The sequence below is a fragment of the Lutra lutra genome, chromosome 13 (assembly GCF_902655055.1).
Source record: "Lutra lutra chromosome 13, mLutLut1.2, whole genome shotgun sequence".
Lineage (NCBI taxonomy): Eukaryota > Metazoa > Chordata > Mammalia > Carnivora > Mustelidae > Lutra > Lutra lutra.
The window spans coordinates 23,103,556-23,126,660 of NC_062290.1; the positions used below are offsets into that span (position 1 = coordinate 23,103,556).

The window sequence follows — 23,105 nt, forward strand, 5'->3', positions numbered from 1 at the left end:
TCAATCTCCTTACTGCTTATGGGTCTGTTCAGGCTTTCTATTTCTTCCTGGTTCAGTTGTGGTAGTTTATATGTCTCTAGGAATGCATCCATTTCTTCCAGATTGTCAAATTTGTTGGCGTAGAGTTGCTCATAGTATGTTCTTATAATTGTCTGTATTTCTTTGGTGTTCGTTGTGATCTCTCCTCTTTCATTCATGATTTTATTTATTTGGGTCCTTTCTCTTTTCTTTTTGATAAGTCTGGCCAGGGGTTTATCAATCTTATTAATTCTTTCAAAGAACCAGCTCTGAGTTTCGTTGATTTGTTCTATTGTTTTTTTTGTTTCTATTTCATTGATTTCTGCTCTAATCTTTATGATTTCTCTTCTCCTGCTGGGTTTAGGGTTTCTTTCTTGTTCTTTCTCCAGCTCCTTTAGGTGTAGGGTTAGGTTGTGTACCTGAGACCTTTCTTGTTTCTTGAGAAAGGCTTGTACCGCTATATATTTTCCTCTCAGGACTGCCTTTGTTGCGTCCCACAGATTCTGAACCGTTGTGTTTTCATTATCATTTGTTTCCATAAATTTTTTCAATTCTTCTTTAATTTCCTGGTTGACCCATTCATTCTTTAGAAGGATGCTGTTTAGTCTCCATGTATTTGGGTTCTTTCCAAATTTCCTCTTGTGATTGAGTTCTAGCTTTAGAGCATTGTGGTCTGAAAATATGCAGGGAATGATCCCAATCTTTTGATACCGGTTGAGACTTGATTTAGGACCGAGAATGTGATCTATTCTGGAGAATGTTCCATGTGCACTGGAGAAGAATGTGTATTCTGTTGCTTTGGGATGAAATGTTCTGAATATATCTGTGATGTCCATCTGGTCCAGTGTGTCATTTAAGGCCTTGATTTCCTTGTTGATCTTTTGCTTGGATGACCTGTCCATTTCAGTGAGGGGAGTGTTAAAATCCTCTACTATTATTGTATTCTTGTCGATGTGTTTCTTTGATTTTGTTATTAATTGGTTCATATAGTTGGCTGCTCCCACGTTAGGGGCATAGATATTTAAAATTGTTAGATCTTCTTGTTGGACAGATCCTTTGAGTATGATAGAGTGTCCTTCCTCATCTCTTATTATAGTCTTTGGCTTAAAATCTAATTGATCTGATATAAGGATTGCCACTCCTGCTTTCTTATGATGTCCATTAGCATGGTAAATTCTTTTCCACCCCCTCACTTTAAACCTGGAGGTGTCTTCGGTTTTAAGATGAGTTTCTTGTAGGCAACATATAGATGGGTTTTGTTTTTTTATCCATTCGGATACCCTGTGTCTTTTGATTGGGGCATTTAGCCCATTAACATTCAGGGTAAGTATTGAGAGATATGAATTTAGTGCCATTGTATTGCCTGTAAGGTGACTGTTATTGTATATTGTCTCTGTTTCTTTCTAATCTACTACTTTTAGGGTCTCTCTTTGCTTAGAGGACCCCTTTCAATATTTCCTGTAGAGCTGGTTTGGTATTTGCAAATTCTTTCAGTTTTTGTTTGTCCTGGAAGCTTTTAATCTCTCCTTCTATTTTCAATGATAGCCTAGCTGGATATAGTATTCTTGGCTGCATGTTTTTCTCATTTAGTACTCTGAATATATCATGCCAGCTCTTTCTGGCCTGCCAGGTCTCTGTGGATAAGTCTGCTGCCAATCTAATATTTTTACCATTGTACGTTACAGACTTCTTTTCCCGGGCTGCTTTCAGGATCTTTTCTTTGTCACTAAGACTTGTCAATTTTACTATTAGGTGACGGGGTGTGGACCTATTCTTATTGATTTTGAGGGGGGTTCTCTGAGCCTCCTGGATTTTGATGCTTGTTCCCTTTGCCATATTGGGGAAATTCTCTCCAATAATTCTCTCCAATATACCTTCTGCTCCCCCCCTCTCCGTTTCCTCTTCTTCTGGAATCCCAATTATTCTAATGTTGTTTCGTCTTATGGTGTCACTTATCTCTCGAATTCTCCCCTCGTGGTCCAGTAGCTGTTTGTCCCTCTTTTGCTCAGCTTCTTTATTCTCTGTCATTTGGTCTTCTATATCGCTAATTCTTTCTTCTGCCTCATTTATCCTAGCAGTGAGAGCCTCCATTTTTGATCGCACCTCATTAATAGCTTTTTTTATTTCAACTTGGTTAGATTTTAGTTCTTTTATTTCTCCAGAAGGGCTTTTATATCTCCCGAGAGGATTGCTTTAATATCTTCCATGCCTTTTTCAAGCCCGGCTAGAACCTTGAGAATCATCATTCTGAACTCTAGATCTGACATATTACCAATGTCTGTATTGATTAGGTCCCTAGCTTTTGGTACTGCTTCTTGTTCTTTTTTTGTTGTTGTGAATTTTTCCGCCTTGTCATTTTGTCCAGATAAGAGTATATGAAGGAGCAAGTAAAATACTAAAAGGGTGGCAACAACCCCAGGAAAATATGCTTTAGCCAAATCAGAAGAGATCCCAAATCGTGAGGGGGGAGAAAGGGGATAAAAAGGGGTTCAGAAAAAAAAAGAAAAAAAAAAGAAACTATTAAAAAAAGAAAACCGGTAAAAAATATGAAAAGGAAAAATATATATATATATATATATTAGATAAACTATTTAAAAAGTGTTAAAAAAGAAAACGGTAAAAGTTAAAAAATTTAGCCAAAGAAGAGAAAAAGAAAAAAAATTTGAAAAAGAAAAAAAAGTTAAATTAATTGCAAGGCTAAAAAATCATGGGGAGAAAGCCATGAGTTCCGTGCTTTGCTTACTTCTCCTCTGGAATTCCTCCGCTCTCCTTGGTATTGAAACTGCACTCCTTGGTAGGTGAACTTGTTCCTGGCTGGGTTTCCCGTTGATCTTCTGGGGGAGGGGCCTGTTGTAGTGATTCTCAAGCGTCTTTGCCCCAGGCGGAGTTGCACCGCCCTTACCCGGGGCCGCGATGAGTAATCCGCTCAGGTTTGCTTTCGGGAGCTTTTGTTCCCTGAGCGCTTTCCGTAGAGTTCCGGAGGATGGGAATGAAGATGGCGGCCTCCCGGTCTCTGGCCCGGAGGAGCCGAGAGCCCGGGGCCCCACTCCTCAGTGCGCCCTCAGAGAACAGCGCCCAACGACTCCCGTCACCCTGGCCTCCGGCCACACTCCGAGCTGACCGAGCCTGCGACCGGTTCAAGGTAACCCCGAGTTTAGAGCTCACTCCTCGGCTCTGTCTCTGTAGCCAGTTTCCCTGTTCTAATACTGGTAAGCTCTGCGACACTCAGACACCCTCGATCCTTCTGTGACCCTGTGGGACCTGAGGCCACGCTGACCCCGTCCGGGCTTCACCCCAGTTAAGCCTCTGGAGTGATGTCCCTCAGCAGAACAGACTTTTAAAAGTCCCAATTTTGTGCTCCATTGCTCCGCCGCTTGCCGGGAGCCGGCCCCTACCCCTGCGGTCTATCTTCCCGTCGCTTTGGATTCACTTCTCCGCCAGTCCTACCTTGCAGAAAGTGGTTGATTTTCTGTTTCTGGAATTGCTGTTCTTCTTCTCTTCAATCTCCCATTGGATTTATAGGTGTTTGCAGTCTTTAGATAAGCTATTTAGCTGATCTCCCGCTACCTGAAGTAGTCTCAGCTGCTACTTCTCCGCCATCTTGACTCCTCCTCCCTGGACTGGTGCTTTTTAAATGTTGGTTACCCGACAAGCCATCAGCGAGGAAAGGAAGAATAAGGCCTTGCTGGATAGGCAAGAAGTGGAAAGTGAATGATGTGGAATAGAAAAATTAACAGGGACACATAAGCTGGAAGGACAGGGGCATGAAGCAAAGGGACAGAATGTCAAACTATAGTATTCCTGATGGCAGAAGTATTCCCGGTAATTAACTCTACAGGGTGACACGAAGTGCACTGCATTGGCCATAATGGACTCTAAAATGAAATTATGTAGGAACTGGCAGGTGGGGTTACTGGCTGGTCTGTCCGCATAGATGTTAGAGCCTCCTGTACCCCCTCCTCACCTCTTCAGGCTCCCTGCCCGGAGCCCCTTCCCACCTATTGGCCCCCTCAGGGCCTCCACAGCATCAAATCTGCATTCTTTCTGAAGGAAGCTACAAGTGTGGTAGTGAGAGAGGTCATGGACATCTGGTTTTATGTTTTAGCACTGAGCAGTCCTGAGACTGTCCAGAAGACTACTTCAGGTGTTCTCTAGCACACTCACCCCATTTTGAGTCCCAGTCTGAGGTGGACTTGCCTTCCCTCCAGAGCCCTGTTTTAAGTGTGGAAATGTGTGTCGTCTTGCCCCCCCCCCCCCCGAAAAGCATTCCATGGAGTTCCATGGTAAGCCCCCAAACATCTGTATCCTGGTATACAGTCTAGAACTCACCTCTGGTTCATAAGTTGCACGTCTTCTGGGGAAGAGCTACCATGGCTCCACTAAGGTCTTGAATATTGAAGGTGGCATACCGCCTTCCTAGCCATAGTAAAGGCAGTATCTTATATATTGTCATTGAGTGTGGATGGAAGGCAGGCACCAAGATCACCTTCCCCCAAAAGGGATGCCATGCCTGACAGCCTGCAGGTATTGCTTGCATACTCAAGGAACAGAACCATGCCTTTTTGGTATAAGGCATCGGTAGGCTGTGCCAGATTCCAGTCTGCCTCAAAGTGGTGGTGCCTGGATCAGACTGAGGAAGGAGGGGAGCATGACAGGGTCCTGAGAAGGGGATGATTAGACATAAACTTTGTTCCACCAGCAAGGTCTCTCTTTCACCTTTTCATTTCTTTAAGGGTATCTTATCCTGGAAGGTGGTTGCTGCCTTGTCAACATTCCTACCAACAACAGCCAAGTGATGCTTTTTTTCTGCAAAAAACATCCTCAGTCCAGTAGCCTGAAGAAACACCCAGGGAAGGGAAGCACTTCCAGTGGAAACCTCAGTGTCAAGTTTAACGTGACTCTCAGGACAGATTCTTCAGCATCATCTAGGCTATTCTTCAACCCTACCCCAACCAGCCCAAGATCAACCTGAACAACACCCCACCCCCCAAAAACATTCCCATTCGGAGTTCATCCACCTGTGGGATCCTCTGATCACTGACTTCTAAGTAATGATTAAGCTACTATAACACAATAACAGTGAAGAAACAGTGGCTTAATCATTATTTTCCGAAAACTATACCTGTCTTTGATCGTCCTCAGATATAGAAGACTTGTTGTAAAGGGTGTAAAACATTCAATGAGGGGAGAGGTGTGAGCTGCTATACATTTTCAGTAAGGCTAAGCCATGGGACAGTAGAGATATCCTATCTCCTCAAACTTCATCAGAGAGGGAATGGGCATTTGGGGGCTTTTGGGGGCACATAATACATATTTCCCAAGAGGTCCAGGAGATTGGTCACCTTTTAGAAGCTGAAGGAAGCAATTAGTAATAGCTGAACTGAGTTACCCAAAACCCATGCTCCCAAGTTAGTACACAGAACAAACATCACTTTATTAGAGAAATATTTATTCCTCACAAAGAATTATTTGGGGTAGGAAATGCCCCCCCAAACCCTCTCACTGGAAATTCTGGAGAAGGTTTTTCTATCTAAATAGTAGAGACACATCTCTGCACACAATGCCTTCAGGAGTCGTGAGAGTGGCCAGAGGCCTGATGCCCACAGGTGGCTTTTGGGTGGGGCGCAGGCTCCCTGTGGGGCATGGAGAGGGGATACTTCGGATGTGGTAGCTAGTCCTTAAATGCCACAACTTTCTGGGGCTGTCTGTCCTTGTTTCTGAGCTGTCTGTTACTTCCAGGAAGGCCTTGGCCAGGACCTGGTATTTGTCTCCTTACGGGCGAGAACCCTGTAGTTGAACAGATACCCTGTGCCTGCACTTGTGCTTTGTGCTGAGTTTTCCCCAGCTTGGTTGGGGAGGGAATGGGCTGCTGAGGGCAGCTGCTGCCTATTGCACGCCGACACCCCATTCTCTCCTCTTGGAACTTCCCAACAGCTGTCATGATTTTCTGAGCTTCGGGTGTCCCACTAAAGGCAGCTCTACCGTTAAGTAGGCCTCTGCTTTCCACAGATAGGGGACTATGCTTCTCCTGAGAGCTTTCTTGCCTTTGTTTGTTTGTTTGTTTTTGTTTTTTTGTTGTTTTCTTGCCTTTTGCATTTTATCCCAGGAGTAAGCCATTGCAAAAAAATCCTTCATTTTTTTTACTGAAAAGGCTTTCAGTAAAAAAAAAAAAAGACCCTTCTGTGAAAGGCTTTCAGGAGGCAGCTGACCCTTCTGTGATAGGGTCTGGGAAGGCTAGCTTCCCAGTTTTATCTTCAATACTGCATCCTGAGTAGGGAACCTCTTCTTCGATGCCACATCTTCAGTAGGGAACCTGTTCTCGTTGGGATGTTCCCAGTCCTGCATCCCCCTCCACCATGCTCTTGTGCCTTGGAACCCAGAGGCCTCATGGTCTTTGCAGCCAGTGGGGGATTCTTATTCTGGCACTTCCTTAAGACATGCTTAGGGACCCAGGACTCCTGCTGTTGTTCCATAGTAATTCCTGTGTCCTCTGGATGGACATGCAGCACCTGGGACACTCTCGTGTCCCCACAGGAGACACCCTGAGTCAGTGAGGCCTTATAAGTCAAATGATCTGAGGCAGGGGGCAGGTCAGTGTATGGGGCTTGGGCCTGGCTACACTCCCTGTCCTCCAGCGTAAGCTTTAACTCATGAAAGAGCTGTTCTTTGAGATTCAGTGATTTAGGATCATGCAGAATTGGTATGTTTGGTGGGATGGTGGTTTTGACTTGATGCTCATTCCCCTGTATAATTTGGGAGCTAACTGGCTTGTTGGTTGTCAAGATGCTAGGTTGTGATTGATGTGTATGAAATTCCTTGGGCCTGAATATCTCCCTGGACTCTGTGGGCACAAGAATAGGTTCTGGATTATTCATCTTTATGCCTTGTTGCCTTCCTCTTTCAGCACTGGAATTTGCACTCTTACCCTTTGGCTCATGTCTGAACACACCTTGCCTTGTAGGCAGCCTTGGGGGCCGTCTGCTTCCTATGGTGTCATGTCTGACAGATGTAAGAGTCTGGCTGCCATCCTTAGTTTTCAGAACATCCTCTTCCAAATGGTGGTTGATATTACAGGGTGATGGCCTCAGAATTCTATGTTCTTCCTTGCCCACAGTTGAGATGGCAGGGAGAGGACAATCCGGGATGGGGCTGAATTTGTTGTTCCTGCTTTGTCTCCATGGAGAGATTTCAAGCTTCCATCAAGGGAGTATGTGGACTCTTTTGATTTAAAGTGCTGTATGGATTCAAGGACTCTAGGGGGAAGGCCCCAAGTCACCCTCTTATTAAACCTTTTAATATGGTCTTCCAGCTTCTGTTCTGCACTAGGTTCAACAAAGGGAAGCTCCTGGAAGGTATTCAGGGTGTAGTCCTCAACCTCTGATGGTGGCAAACTTCTCTGTTTTATTTCAGTCTGGGATTTCTCAGAAAGAAGTGACGTCTGCTTCATAGTATGCCATGACTTATATACAGTCCCAGGCAACTGACCCTCACTGATTTCCTCAGACTTTCTGCGTAAATGTATCTTCAGGGCATTTTCAAGTTGTCTCTGACCCATAGTCTCCACAGACACCCTGGAGTTTTTCACTGCTGGGCTCCTAAGTTCTTTCTCAGAATCATACCCCATATTTCATTATCTGAAGAGCTAACTGGGTCACTCAACAGATAATCTTTTGGGCCATTCTCGGGGTTGTGTCCCTGATCCTTCTCCAGGTCATCGTCGTACTTTGCCAGGTCACTGTCCTCTAGCAGAAGAATTTCTGGGTCCTCCACATACATGCTTTTGACACACTCCATCTGATCTGACTCTTATTAGAGATCCCTGAGCATCCACGATGGCACTGAGACTCAGGTAGCTGTGGAAGACTACTCTGGAAGAATCTTCCAGAGCCTGCAGGAACAGCATCAGACCGCTCATCAGTGTGAGGGGCTCAAAGATCCTGAGGGGCAGGCCCCACCTGTGTTGGATGAGCCTCTTTCAAAGGTGACTCTCTAGTTTTCTCTGAAGCTCTTCATTCAGAGGAAACTGTCCAGGAGAGACAGAGATTACAACTTGGGCCTTGGTGGCCTTGTGGCTGAGAGAAGTGTTAGGAGCTGAAGGACAATAGTCCTCCTGGGATCTTTGGACTACAGTGGGTAAACCCCACACACGTTCCTGTACCTTCTGCAACATGTTCCATTCCAGATGTTGCATTTCTGTTGATGTGAGACTCTTAGATTCATTCTGAGTTCTGTGAAAACACATTCCACAGATCTTGATGTCGAGTAGAAGACCAGATGCCCAGATTGGGAGTGGGGATTGAAGGTGGGCCTGGGGCTGCATATGAGGGATGGGTTGGGGCTGGGGTTGAGGCAGGAGTTGAGGCGGGTTCTCAGGCAAGGATGGAGGAAGCGGATGGGGAACTACTGGGGATTCCTGCTCTGGGGAGGCATTCGAGATGTTATCTGAGGCATCAGCAGCAGGGAAGAAGGACTCACTATGCAGAGTTTGGAGACCCCAGAAGAACTGGATGGGGGTTTGCTGTGAATGGCCCTCCTCCAAGGTTGCAGGATATGGGCGCTGCTGCTGCGTATGCAGCTCCTTTGATTGGTCTTTGCTGCTCCAGAAAGGGAGGGAGGATGCCGAATCATGCTTATCAGCAATTCTTTGCTTTGGAAAAGAACCCTTTGTTTCCTTCTACCTGAGGAAGTCCCACCTCTTTTGGACTTGTTTCTCTAGAAGTGCCAGGGCATCAGGGCTGAGAAGTGAGAGGTTACCAGGCTCTAAAAGGTTGGCTGCAGGGTTTCCCCTGGAGGAAGCCTCTGAAGAATGGAGGGCCAGAAACTATTGATGGAAATCACATGGAGCCAGGGTTGAAGGGAAGAAGTCTTTGGCATGAGTTTGCCACCAAGGGAGGTCTAAAATTGATAAGCTGGAGGAGTCAATGCCTGTGATTGCTGGGACATAAGTAGACAACCCACCAGAGCTCTGTGGGGTTGAGTGCTCTGGAACAGGCTTCCTTGATATGGAAATCGGTTTAGATTGAGTCACAAATAAATTGCAGTCTGGCGGTGGTGAAGCAGACTGGGTTGGTGTTATGTGATGACAAGCAAAGTTCTTAGTGGGATTCATCCTCTGGGACAACTCCAGTAAGGGACTGACATCTTGGGAAAGGGTAGGGTCTGGAGAGAAGATGGTATTTAGAGACACTGTCTCTGTTTGGACAATATGGTCCACTCTATGGGCATGATGTAGTGGGATGGGAGGAAAGGCAAGGGGCTGGGATGGGTAATAGTCCCTTGGGAATTTGGAATCCACGGGAGGAAAAGGCTTTGGTGGCAAAGAATCACCTGGTGGTGAGGGTGGAAAAAAGTCTGCCACAGGGATCACTGGGTTAGGTGAGAAGATGGAGGCAGGTGGCAGGGAAGGCTCGGGCAAAGAAGCTGATATTAGGTCCCCTTGAGGGACTGCTGAGAAGTCAGGGGAGAGAGTAAACGATGAAGAAGTCACAGGAGCTATGGACGCCAAGGGAGTAGAATCTTCCAGAGCCTGCAGGAATAGCAGCCGATTGATCTCAGCAGTTGTGCTATTACATACCTCACAGGAGGGGTCTTGACATAACAGCTGATGAAAATGGATGATATCATGATGCCATCAAGGGGGCTGCAGGAGACAGGAGGTACAAAGCTGCAGCAGGACCAGAACAAGGGGAGGAGGACATGCAGGCCTGACAACAGAGGGGCCACCTGAAGCATGATGCCCCTTCACAATGCCCCACCTTTATGACTGGACAGTGTACTCAGTAGCCTTCACCCCAATATCTGTTCCTATGGCAACCCCCTCCCATGGTATGACAGACTGCAGTGAATCCTGCAATTGCATAAAACATGCTCTAAGAGGCAACAGGATAGAGGGGAAAGACTGGTCGCCTTCTTAAACAGAGATCAGCTTCCGGGTCTCCTCCACTTCCCGTTGGTACCATCTGTCATCTGGGGAAACAGGAGAATGAGTTATATAGTGAAAGTAGAAACATAGGTAATAATACAGGATTCCCCTTATGGGACAGCCTTGGCATGTTGGACTCTGAAAGCCCCAATAATCAATAGATGAGGGCAAATGGCCAATGATGTGAAGCCGGTTAGTAATCTTTCTTCATGTATAATGTACTTTCATGTAAATTTTCCCATGTGATGATCAGACCACCTCCATGAAGCACAAAGGTCAGTGGTTACCTCAGGGAAAAATCCTGAGTATCCATGATGTCACAGAGCTTTCACAAAGTTAGGAGACAGAAGTTCTGACCCTTGACATCTCACATGGCCACCTAATGGGCAACAATCATTGTCCAGATCCATCACTGCTTCATGCTCAATAATGGTCAGAGCAGGGAATCTGAGAAGGGTTTTGCACTCTGGCTACCTTTCCATGAGCCTCTCCTCTGAGGCCTCTGTTTTCTGAGAGGGAATGTATCCAGGAGCTGCATCCTCAGAGATCATGGACCTGAGCCCTTATGGAGAGAACAGCAAGGGTCACCCTTGGAGAGCTCAGGTGGAATAGGCAGAACCTTACCTTTCAGAGTCCCACCTTTTCTCCTCCTCTTGGCTCTGCCCTGACGCTAGAACAAAAATAAAAAGAATGAGGGAGGTCTTACTCTTATCCCAGAAACGGAAACATTCTTTATCTAAGAATACTATGACTTTAATTAATAGAACTTTGTGTTCCTTGCTTTTTTCAGTTTTTAAGATTATAAAATGTTCTCAATATTTACTTCTTTGAAACACTCAGAGGAGGATTGTCCGGGAGGTCCACACTTGATATTCTCAGTCAGAAGTCCTTTGTTCTATGAGAACATAGAAAATGAAGTCCAACAATCACATCTGTGCTGCCTCAGGTAGGACCCTGTATCCTACTCATAGCTCAGACCCTACTCTCTTCTCAAAGGCTCAGCACTGATCAGCCCAGCATGAAGGAAGGCTTGATCGAGTGATGCTGGACATGGGAATGTGACTCATGATGAGCTGCTGGGAAATCGTTCTCTTACACAGACCTCATACTCTCAAAATAACCCAGTTCTGGACTAAAGAATCTCTGTGTTTGGGATTTTACCCAAGACCCACCACCATACCCAGATAGACTGTGAGTTTCAAGTAGAAACCTAAGTCCTTCCTTAACCCTTACCTCTGCCAGGCCTCTTTTCCAAGAGGAACGAATGTCTGTTCTCTTAAGACTTCCTGTTTTAGGTGTTTCTCTGACTCTACCAAACTCATTTTAAAACTTGGGATTAGGGAGCCTGATTGGCTCAGTTGGTTAAGCGTCTGCCTTGGGCTCAGGTCAGGATTCCAGGATCTTGGGATCTAGCCCCACATGGCACTCCCTGTTTAGCTCTCCATCTGTCCCTCTACCCCACTTGTGCTGTCTTGCTTTCTCTTAAATAAAATCTCTCTTAAAAAAAAAAGAATTTTAAAATTTGGGATTAGGAATGGAAACTATAATAATCGGTGTTGAGCACCATCCCCCTGCCCCCACAAGGATTTCTTACCTTTTGGGTGGTTTTGGTTTTCCAAGTTGGAAATGGAATCCCCACTATGTAGCACAGGAATAGAAGGAGCAATCCCAACCCACACAGGAAGGTGAAGTTGGGATCAGCCTCCAAGCATGTTGAGTCAAAGCTCAGACATGGTTTAGTATTGCTATTCAGAAATGAGAGAACATTCCAGTGTTTGAACTCCATTGTCTGAATCACAAGACAGCCTATACTGTACACACGCTGAATATATATCCTCCCCAGTCGTACATCACAGAGCACTGTCACAAAGAGTTTCTGAGGATGGGGGAGGTGACAATCAAAGAGGATGTGTCCATAGCCCCTCCCCTCCACCCACCAGCCCAGAAGACCCCTCCACCTTTCCTAGGTCCTTCAAGTCTAACCTACTCTGGCATCCTATTTTTCTACATATTTTCATTATATCATACACTTACCTTTATGAAATTTTCAGTTTGTTCCATCCATAACCCATATATTAATTACCTGGGTCCCTCTTTACCATTAAGAGACCTTAACTTGGGTCTTACCAGTTCCATTGCCTTGAAAGTCTGCAAAACTGCCTGGAATTTTTGCTTGTACCCTGACATTTACACTCAGGATGACATATGTTCTCAAATCCATCTTTCCTATAGAATGTATTTGCCTTACCTGACCGCAGATATAGACCTTAAAGTTCTTTCTTATTTAGTTTTGAACATGTTGCATAGCAAATTTTATTATTTTAACCTTTAGGATCTCAGTCAGAGAGGCTAACAATTAAAATCAATAATTCACCATTAAATATTCCCAAAACTAAAATCAGTATAAAACAAAATAAATAATTAAACTTTCAAATGATCTTGGAGTGTTAAGTCTGTAGCACTTTTCTGAAGTTAAGGGAGAAACTGCATAGAACCTTTTGGGATGTGCCACACACACACACACACGCACACGCATGCATGAGTGGGGCAGAGGGTCAGAGGGAGAGAATCTTCAGGCAGATGTCCCACTGAGCATGGAGTCCAATGCAGAGCTCTATCCCACAACCTTTGAAATCATGACCTGAGCCGAAGCCAAGAGGTGGCCACTTAACCGACTGAGCCACCCAGGCAGACTTGTAACTTCATATTTTAGATAACCTTCAACTACTCTTTATGGATATTAAATGAATATAGATTTTAGAACTTGAGATTTTACTCTGCCTACGTGCAGCAGTATTTCCCGACTACTGCTGTAGAAGATACCTATTAAAGGTACTTATCTTCTTTGATTAGGTATATTGATCTTAATTCAAAGCAAACAACACAACAAAAGAAAAGCCTCATTGCTTTTAAGGATTCTTTCCCTTTTCCATTTGCTCCTCACTTAGTTGGCATGTTGTTATACACCATTCCTACAATTGGCTCCTGGGAAACTGTGGTAAATTACAAACAGTAAATCCTGAGTTGGTATTTACTGATTTGGCAGTAAGTTGGCATCTCTAAACCAACTGTGAGTAAATTAGCTGAGGTGAGAATACAAGAGAATACATTCTGTATAAAAGGGAATTGAGTTTTTTCTCCTTGTGCTGTCAATCTCCTCTCAGGGTTAAGAACTGCCCCCCCCCACACCACTCAGAGCATTCTACAGGATAACCAGGCTCTTGGGACCATGGAACCACCTGACTGCAGTTTAGGGAACTGTCTCTTCTTTATTGTGCCTTTTCTTCCCCATGGTCATCTTTTATTTCTTCAGAGGAGGGTTATGTATACTTGAAACTTCCCTACTTGTCTGTAACCTTGACGACTTACTTCTTTAATCTCACACAGACTGATACTGTGGTTTTGTCCCTCCCCTTCCACGTTCACCCCTTTCCACTGTCTTAGTTCCATCTGTTCATAAACATAGCAAAAATAGAGAAAATTTTCAATGTTTGTATTAAAGAAAATAAAATAAATAAATAAATAAAAATAAATAAAAAATAAAAAAATAAATAAAATAAAATAAATAAAATAAAGAAAAGAAAATAAAATGCAAGAAAAATATATGTATTCAAAGAATTCCCTCTTTTTTTTTTAAAGATTTTATTTATTTATTTGACAGACAGAGATCACAAGTAGGCAGAGAGGCAGGCAGAGAGAGAGGAGGAAGCAGGTTCCCTGCCGAGCAGAGAGCCCAATGTGGGGCTCGATCCCGGGATCCTGGGATCATGACCTGAGCTGAAGGCAGAGGCCTTAACCCGCTGACCCACCCAGGCGCCCCAAGAATTCCCTCTTTTTAAACTCTGAAGAGCTGTAGAGCAAAATGGAAGTTCCAGGCTGTATTTCACATACTTTCTGATTTAATCAGATGAACTTCCTTCTATCGTGATTTAATCAGAAAAATGTATGTTGCCGCCAATATCCTTGAAAAGTAATGAGGGGAACCTCATCCATCCCTTTGTCAGTAAATATTGAATGTCTCTTATATGCTGGGTGCTGTTTTAGGAACTTGAGGATATAGCAATGAATAAGACAGACGTAGTTCTCAAAAAAGTTATATTCTATTGTTTATGTGCATGGAGTTGGTAGTTGATGAGGGCATTAAAATTCTTTCTTATTCTTTGTCCAGGGTGTTTAGGTTCCAATCACTATGACAGATCAGCACTCAGCAGGCCTCAAATGTCATCATTTGGACTGACTGTGGGCTGGGATGCTAACTGAAGTACAATCTGGAAGCCTCTGTATTATCTTTTGTTTCCAAAAACTTTTTAGATTGTATATTTTTCTCAACAACATTTGGAAAACAAACGCATCTGTTGTGTTTCTGCACGTCTTATCAGTGAGGCATTTCCTGACCTTTGTTTCAGGCTGTCTTTTCAAGGATATTTATATCTAGAAGAGTCTTAGTAGATAGAGATAGTGTCTCCCTCAGGAGTAAAGGGCAGGCATGCTTCTTGTCCAAAATAATAAAGATGATGTCTCCCTCTGGAATAAAGGGAAGGCATGCCTAGTGCTCATTATAAAAGATTCAAGTTCCCTAAGCTCCAGGTTCCTCTCTTGTAATGCAACCCTCTGTGTGCACAGGTATCTTCTTGCTTTCTTCACGTCACCCTGTGGGAATTGGGCTTCATGGAACTACCACAAAAATGCCAATACTCTAGCTACTGCTGTTGCTGTGAGTTATAAACTGGCCTTCATCTATGACCCAGGAGTTTTGGGTCTTCTGCCCTCATCCATGAAACTTGGCAGGATAACCTGTTAGCTTGCAAACAGGAAAAATCTCACACCCTTTCCAGCTCTTGAAGCTAATTTTGTGAAGGAAACCATATTGAACTGAATGTTATTCCAAAGGTCTTACTGGTAAATGATTATTCACTACCCTGGATCTTAAAAGGGAATGAGGTAGGGTTAGGAAGGGGTGATGTTTCCTACATTCCAGTTCTTGAGGAACACGGCTATATAATCTCCACATTTGGAGGGGACAGTGGAGTCAGAGCTGTGAGAACAAAAGTGAAATGTTGATATATCTCCTTCAGCACTAATCTTTTTTGAAGTGACTATTTTTATGTGAATTTTAATAAAATATGTTCCCTAATTTGATACCTTTTTAAACACAAATTATTAAACAGGATTCCTGCCTTTTGCAGGAGGCAAGCTCCTCACTGTGAACATAATTTAGTGTATGAAACTACAGTTGTGTTTTTGCTGCTCTGCAGACGCCTTAGGCTGACAACTAACTATGCTGTCTTCTTTCTAGGTGTTGAGGGCCAATTCACCAGAACACAACCTTGTTCTCTTGTTACTTCTTATCTGCAGACCCACATTTTTAGATCAGAATACTGCATTTCACACAACTTCTGGGCCCCATTCTACCATAAAGAGGAGGGCAAACTCTCCTACGTAGTAAGTTAGCAGCTCCCTGAGATTTTTACATTTTGGGCTGTGACTTACAGATATATGTGGTGGATGTAATGTGTTATCATCTTCATTTTCTAGATGTTTCTCTTTTCCAAGTTTTAAAAATTCTCTTGTGTATCATTTTTGAATTAATTGTACAGTGAGTCACTTTTCTGTGTTTGCTCTGATGTCTGTTTTGCAATGGGTGTGATGATCGTGTATTACTAATTTACTTGCTTTCTAACTAGTGATAGTCCTGATTTAAGACAGTGCTTATTTTAAGTTAATTTAATTATTTATTTTATTAATATTAATGATATTGATTTTATTAGTGTAATGTATTATATTTTATGTAATACTATTTATTATATAAAACATTCAGTTTTTATATAATGTGTATAACTTATTCCTACCACATATGGAACACATAACTAAAGGTAATAAGTATATATTTATATGAATTCATATAATAAATATCTATATACAAAATATATATAAATATTCGCCTAGATAGAATGCTAGATGGATAGGAAGGTAGGTTTTGCTGTGGTGACAAATTAACCTCTAAGTCTCAGTGGCTTAAATTACAAAGATTTATTTCTTGTGCACACACTATGTCTTTCATGGCTGGTGAGGGATCCTATTCCACATAGTTGCTTGGGGTTCCAGGCTGAGCCACCTTGTGATCCTGCCATCTTAGCATGTGGACTTCTGAGTGGCCAGTGAAAGAGAATAGAGTACAGAGAGTTCATACCTTCTCTTAGTGGCCTCTGACCATATATGGCACATGGACTTTCTACTTAGACCTTTGGTCAAATCTAGGCAGATGTCCTCCCTAACTCCAGAAGGGACTGGGAAATAAAGGGAAGCATATGGAATATTAGGTGAATATTATTACATCTGCCACAATAACAACCAATCGAGCTAGGTGAGCAGGAGAGTCGTCTGCACTCCTACCCTTGGCATGGCAAGGATACCTGTGCTCCCTCTGGCATTGCACAAAGTAGCTCGGCTTGAGTCTCCTTCCTATAGCCATCTGAGGAGAGATGCTTACCACACAAAATGACCCCAGAAGCCAAAAGGCTATGCATTACCGTTGAGAGTAGGAGGAAAAGGGAATGAAAATGGAATCATGTAGGGTGCCTGGGTGGCTCAGTGGGTTAAAGCCTCTGCCTTCGGCTCAGGTCATGATCTCATGGTCCTGGGATCCTGTTCTCTGCTCAGCAGGGAGCCTGCTTCCTCCTCTCTCTCTGCCTGTTTCTCTGCCCACTTGTGATCTCTGCCTGTCAAATAAATAAATAAAATCTTAAAAAAAAAAAAAGAAAATGGAATCATGCAATGGGGAGGACGTCGTAGAACCAATAGATGTGTCTCATGAGAGAGCCAGCGTTTGAACACCTATCATTCAGATGGCATTGAGGCCAGGCAGTGTTAGAGAAGCAGGGGAAAATAGCAACAGAATTTCAGTCACATGCACAGTTAACATTTGTTCCTTTGCTCCCTATTCTTTCTCTTGGCACCTGACATGAGTGAAGGTAGGTTTTGTGAAGGAAGGAAAACAGATGACCTCCAGAAAACCTGCTAGCCAGTCCTAACTTGAAGATGGAGGTAGGGAGGAGGAGCAAAAGACCACATGTATTCATGCATGTGTGTGCATGCATATACATAGAAATACAGACACACGTTCATGCACACACACACATGCACACACTCACACTTTAGTGTCCTAGAACTAAAGCCTCATTGGTGATGCATATAGGATCACTTTAAATCAGATATGAGATTGGAGCTTTAAAGTGAACTAGATAGGACTCTTGTTATGGTCACTTGCAAAGGCTCTTGGACTCCCTCCCACCTCTATTAGTTGTGATGTCAAGTGATGACACCAAATACACACACCAAGAAGGTATAAAAATATTCATTACTTACGTTATTGAAGTTCAGAATTCCTTGAGGGAGACAGAAAAGGGGACTGGCCTGAGTTTTTATTGTAGTTGGGAGTGGGGTTGGGCCCACCTATGTACATGTAGGGCCTTGTGTAATATTAATCTCCCTTCAGAGTGCCAAAGGAGAAAGTACCTAGGGTTCTTTATCAGCTAACCCAGTTGTGGGGCACAAAGGGTAGAGTGAAGCTAGGCTTAAAAGTTATCAACATCAAACATCAAAAAATGGAGTCAGAATCCTCATTGCAACTCAGTAACTGAAAATGGTGAGATATAGTGGAATCTCCCTGAGGCATTCATTGGTTGAGGGACAGAGGAAAGGTGGCATTTTGCAGTAGAAGAAAAAAAGGTTGAGAGAACTCATGTCAAGTCCCTTTTATGGCAGAATGGCCTCCCTCTGAAACAGGTTGAGACACAAAGGACTGACTCTCAGTTCTTATTGTAGACTTAAAACATGGGGTAATATGTGCCTTTGTTCTTGTTGCTACTTAAGTGACCTCACAGAGGTGAAGAGATTCTAAAAAGTACTATAGTTTTATTAAAGTTCTATTTAATAGAGCACCACTATATTAGTGTCTATCCGACTAAGCTGGGACAGGAAAGTTCAGTTCTTAGGAGTGAGTATAAGGTCTAGATCCACCAGCTCTGAGATGAGACCCACCCACTAAAGCATAGATTGTGATGTGATAAGGGGCCTTGTAGAGAGTTGGCCCACTAGACCAGTGGTACCTGCAAGACACCATCAGGGTATCTGCAAGTGTATTATGAAATGATGGCACATATCTCGAGAAGTATTAGTATCTTCCCCCAATACACTATTTCATTTAACATTTAATTAGCCATGTAAAATAGTTAAAAGGCTCACAGTAGAATTATTTTAAAAAGGAAACCTAGGTTGGGAGAGAAGAGACACTTTGGATAGGAAAAATCATGACTATTATAGAAGAAAATGTCCTCTATTTTCCACTGCATTTGAAAGTTATTCCTCATAACTTTAAGGCCTTTGAGGCCTTAGGGGTTTGGGATTAAACTGAAGTTTATAAAAGCACTGTGTTAAAGAAGGAATTATATACCCTCTCCCTGCCTTTTCATGTTATATATAGAAATTACCATAAATCCTAAAGTTATTTAGGGCTATTTCCCCAAATCTAGCTAATAAATGTAATTAACTGGGACCCATGTTAAAAATATGGATTCCCAGACCAACTTCCTCAGAATATCCAGCAGGGAAGTTTATGGATTTGTATTTTTGACAATTCCATTTCCTCCAGATGATTCTGACAGCAGCCAATAGCTGATGCTCCTTCAACATGAGGCATGGTATCTACTCTATTTTGAGTCATAAGAGCTCTCCTGTCAGCTGAGGAAAGCCTGGAGCAGTATGATAGGAAAACAATGGTTTTTAGAATATATGAACTGTACAAAAGAACTCTTCTGGGTTTAATTACACTTAGTTGATTCTATTTTGGGCATGCTGGGTAAAGAGCATATTTTGTTGGCTAATACACAGCTCATTTTTGTTGTTTGGTGGTTTGGTGAGAGTATTAGTGGCATTTAGGTGGCCTTTCCTCTTTGGTCTAACACTCAGTCCCACACCACCATTAGGGCACCTTTCACATGCTAATGCCTCTTCAGAAATCCATCTGCCCCCTCCCAGAAGACTGAGCTTCTTGAAAGCAGAGAGCAAGAATTTTCTAAGGTGGAGCTTTGGCAGTTAGGATAAGGATTATTTGTTAAATAAATGTAAGAATTAATGAATGGATTAATGCGTGAATATGTAAATGCATGAGTGTGATAATTACATTAATTAGAGGGGTTCAAAATAATTATGAACAGTCAGAGGACAAAAATCAATCAGTAGTACTTTTTCAAAGAGAGCTTATATTACCATTATTCCCAAAGAGTTACTTACCCACCCTATGTCATAAAAATTAGAGCACTAAAACTTATGTATAATGAAAGGGCAGTAAAACCTTCTCAAGGTCTTTAGTAAAAAGCAGCTGCTAAAATTTCTTAACAGGGAGAACATCCTGAAAGTGGAATGGTAAAACGCGCCCATATATATAACCTAAAAACATGCATGTGTCATGCAGGAAAGCTTTACAAGTAGGAACTTGTTAAACATTTTTACTATACTTTTTATTCATTTATTAGCTTGGGTTCTTGCCTGGCATTGCCACACTTCTCTTTGTTGAAGAATTTTATGCTTGCTTGTCTATCTATTTATATGAACATCTATGTGCCAATTTTCTTAACTCTATATAGTATCTATACAACACACATCTATACTTCACACACTGGTACTTAATAAAGATTATTTAAGCATGAAGATTTGATTACTGGCAAATGGCAGTTGAGTATTTAATAGAAGACATCTTTGCATTTAAATGTACACTCATTCTAAAATGTTAACCAGAAATACTTGGGGGGAGAACCTTAAAGAATCAGCTATCATGTTTCTGGATTATGTTAGCAATAATTCTCCACTATATTAGTTCCTTCAAAGGTGAATGATTTTTTTATTATGATATAACCTTAACTTGCCATCTGTTATGAAACAGTGTATGAAGCTTAAACTTGGGATTTTCAGCTTCACAAATTCTCCAACAATTATGGACTCTTACTGACTTCATAATTAAGTCTAGACAAGGTTAACCTGCCATTCTGTTAATGTGATTGTTCAGCTGTGAACCTTGCAAATTCTTGTAACTAATTGTGATCTTTGCTGTGAAAAACAAATATTTTTATAAAACTTTCAGGGAGTGAAAAATCCTATGACAAATCAGAAGGACTCTTGAGGCTTAAGAGACTTTCAAATCCAACTCTCTGTCCACTTCCTGGGACGGAATCCCAAATTGAAGAGCAAACGAAGTACGGAACTTATTCAACATCAACTCTGCCAAGGGCAGAGTTAGAACTAGAACTCATTTCTTTCTAGTCCAAAATTTGGGGCAGTATCCCACACAAGTTGAGTGGGAAAATAGTGTATAAACAGAAATGAAATTTATCCATGGCAGAGCATTCAGGAGCTGCCCTTTAATGAAACAACATTCCTTTTTTTTTTTTTTTTAGATTTTATTTATTTATTTGACAGACAGAGATCACAAGTAGGCAGAGAGGCAGGCAGAGAGAGAGGAAAGGAAGCAGGCTCCCCGCTGAGCAGAGAGCCCGATGCAGGGCTCGATCCCAGGACCCTGGGATCATGACCTGAGCTGAAGGCAGAGGCTTTAACCCACTGAGCCACCCAGGTGCCCCGAAACAACATTCTTATGATTATGCTGCTATAAGACTCTTACATGGTCAGATAATTTACAGAAACTTGCTGCTGTGGGCGGCATCTGCTTTTGCTGTATATGACTTGCTGAGTGTTCCTCTCAGTAGAATATATACTTTGATTACTGGATAAATAGTCAGCATTTTATGAACTATATGTTCGTATATAGTTCTTATGAACTATAACTTACTTGCCACATAGTTCTCAGTAATGATCAGAAGTTTAATAACAGTCACAGGTGTTTGCCTCTGATATGAAAAGATTTCCTAAAATGATGTTAGGCCTACTACCATTAAGATGGAAGCCCTTCTTAGTTCAGCCCAGCTCAGTGCTTGCTCGTTCTCTCTCTTTCTCTCTCTTTCAGTGGAGCCTCAACTAGTAAGAGATAGAGAAAGAATACTAACACAGGAATGATTGACCCCAAACTCTGTGTTCCTAGCCATTATTCTATATTGCCATTCATGTGCTTTGCTCCTCCGTCCTTGCTGGGTCAGCTTGAGCTAATGGCCACCTCCAGGACAGTGGTGCAGATAATTCAGGGTCCTTGCTCAAATGCACCATAACCTAGGACTCTCTCTGATTCTGTCATACACAGCAGGAGACAAAGAAAGCTGCTTTAGTCATGAATGTTCAACATTTCATTGTATTTAAGATTATTTTCCCCTTGAATGGAATCAAATTTTCATAGTTGCCAGCAACTGTGGTCCTCTAAAATATGTTCTTTCATGATGAAAAGCACCCTTTAACCACTTAGACCTACCCTTCCCACATATACTAAATGCAGTCCAATTTAATGAGAACATGTCTAGCCAATCCAGGTCATAAATGAATAAGTCTTTTACTGTGGGTGCATTTGACATAATAGAAATTATTCTCAGAGGAGGATTATCAATTTAAAATATACAATTTGGGTAGACATACCACTGATTTTACTGCTGAGCTGTTCTTTCCAACACAGTCAAATGTGTCTTTTCAAAAAGCAGAGCTTCACACTGCAGTCAGGGCGTGGATATATGAGGTCCTAGAATAATCAGAAAGCCACCTGTATGTATAACATACAGCTTTTCAATTCTCTCATTCGGTCATTGTCTTCCCTTCAACCTTTCAGAAGAAGAAAAATATTATTCCCCATGGCAACGTCTAAAAAAATTACATTGGCCCCATTTAGACAGGAATTCCAGAATGAAAGCAGTATCTTTTTTTTTAAGTAGTGGCAAGATAACTCTGAAGTGCTCTGTCACGGAAAAAATGTAAGGGTAGAAAGAGTTGTAGGCCTAAGGTTTGCAAGAGACAAATTGTTATCATTCCTTCCTACCCATCCTGTTCTCCTCATCTCTTTCTTGTCTACTGTTTATTCTTTTTACCCTTTGTTTCCTCACTCATTCCTTCCTTTCATAAACTTTTACTGTGTCTCTCCCATATTCTAGACCCTAAGGAGATGGGGGGAGTACATGCCCACCTTCACATGGGATTGCATGTATGAAACACACAGCATTGCTGGATAGAAAAGGGAAAGCAGGGAGCTCCACACCAGTGGTTCTCAACCGCAGCTATAATTAGAATCACCTGGAAATTTTTAAAAACAAAACCCAAAAAACCAATGCTAGGGATACACCCCCAGAACAATTGAATCAAAATTTCTGGAGAATGGTGGATGGGGTTTTTTGAGGATTCAGAACCATTGCTTTCTATGGAGAATACGAAAGGAAAGAGGAGTTCCGGGTGGGGTTAGGGAGCCTTTTGATGTTTTTAACTTGCCTGTTTTTTGCAGGTAGCCTAATAGACCCTGGCAGATCAAGAGAAGTTAGCCACACAAATATCAGTGGCTTTCCTTAAATTAACAAGGAAAAAATACTGTTAATTCTTCTACCAGTTGACATCATGGAGATTACAAAGCAATCTCCCAGCCTTTGGAATTGTATTGACAGTGCCTGAGCTTGCTGACTTCTAGTGGCTGCCTCTAGATGAAGAAGCAAGGCTTACCCACCATCTCCTCTCAGCGTGGACAGCCCACTTGCTTTATACAACCCCAACTTTTGCCTTATGAAGTTCAAGTTGTAAGGAGTGAGCCTCAGAGAGAAAAGCAAAGGGAATTAAGGGAAGAGCAGGTTTCCCTTCTATGGATAGTGGAATTTCAGGTATCAGTCAGAAAATAGTGGCACAACAAAGAGTATCCCAGCCCATTTTGTGGTGGAGGAAACTGAAGCAGAGTTTAAGTGACTTACAGTACTCCCACTGTTCTTGTCTAAGACTTCCCAAAACTCAGTTCTCCAGGCTCTATGTCCCTCTTTCAGTACCATGATGCCTAGTTGTAGGGCAAACTATGTTTTGAGCAAATGACAAGTATCAATCATGAAAATAAAGAAGGAAATCTCTCCATGAACAAGAAAGACCACATTTATGGAGTAGAGACACTATTTTTTTTTAATATTTTATTTATTCATTTGACAGAAAGAGAGAGAGAGATTACAAGTAGGCAGAGGCAGGCAGAGAGAGGAGGAAGCAGGCTCAC

The 23,105-nt window shown here is 42.4% G+C and overlaps 2 protein-coding genes across 2 annotated transcripts; both read right to left on the bottom strand.

Moving 5' to 3' along the window:
* Positions 1-6,272: 6,272 nt before the first annotated feature.
* On the bottom strand, positions 6,273-7,854 carry LOC125082943 (spermatogenesis-associated protein 31D1-like). Its single transcript, XM_047698872.1, is given in 2 exon segments — positions 6,273-7,168; positions 7,171-7,854. Coding segments are annotated over 2 exon segments (1,368 nt in total). The 5' UTR covers positions 7,643-7,854.
* A 139-nt stretch (positions 7,855-7,993) lies between these two features.
* On the bottom strand, positions 7,994-22,893 carry LOC125082944 (spermatogenesis-associated protein 31D3-like). The gene is made up of 2 exons (XM_047698873.1): positions 22,846-22,893; positions 7,994-8,578 (listed from the first exon to the last, which is right to left on the bottom strand). Exons 1-2 carry the CDS (start codon positions 22,891-22,893, stop codon positions 7,994-7,996), a joined length of 633 nt encoding a protein of 210 aa, XP_047554829.1.
* Between the last annotated feature and the right edge of the window lie 212 nt (positions 22,894-23,105).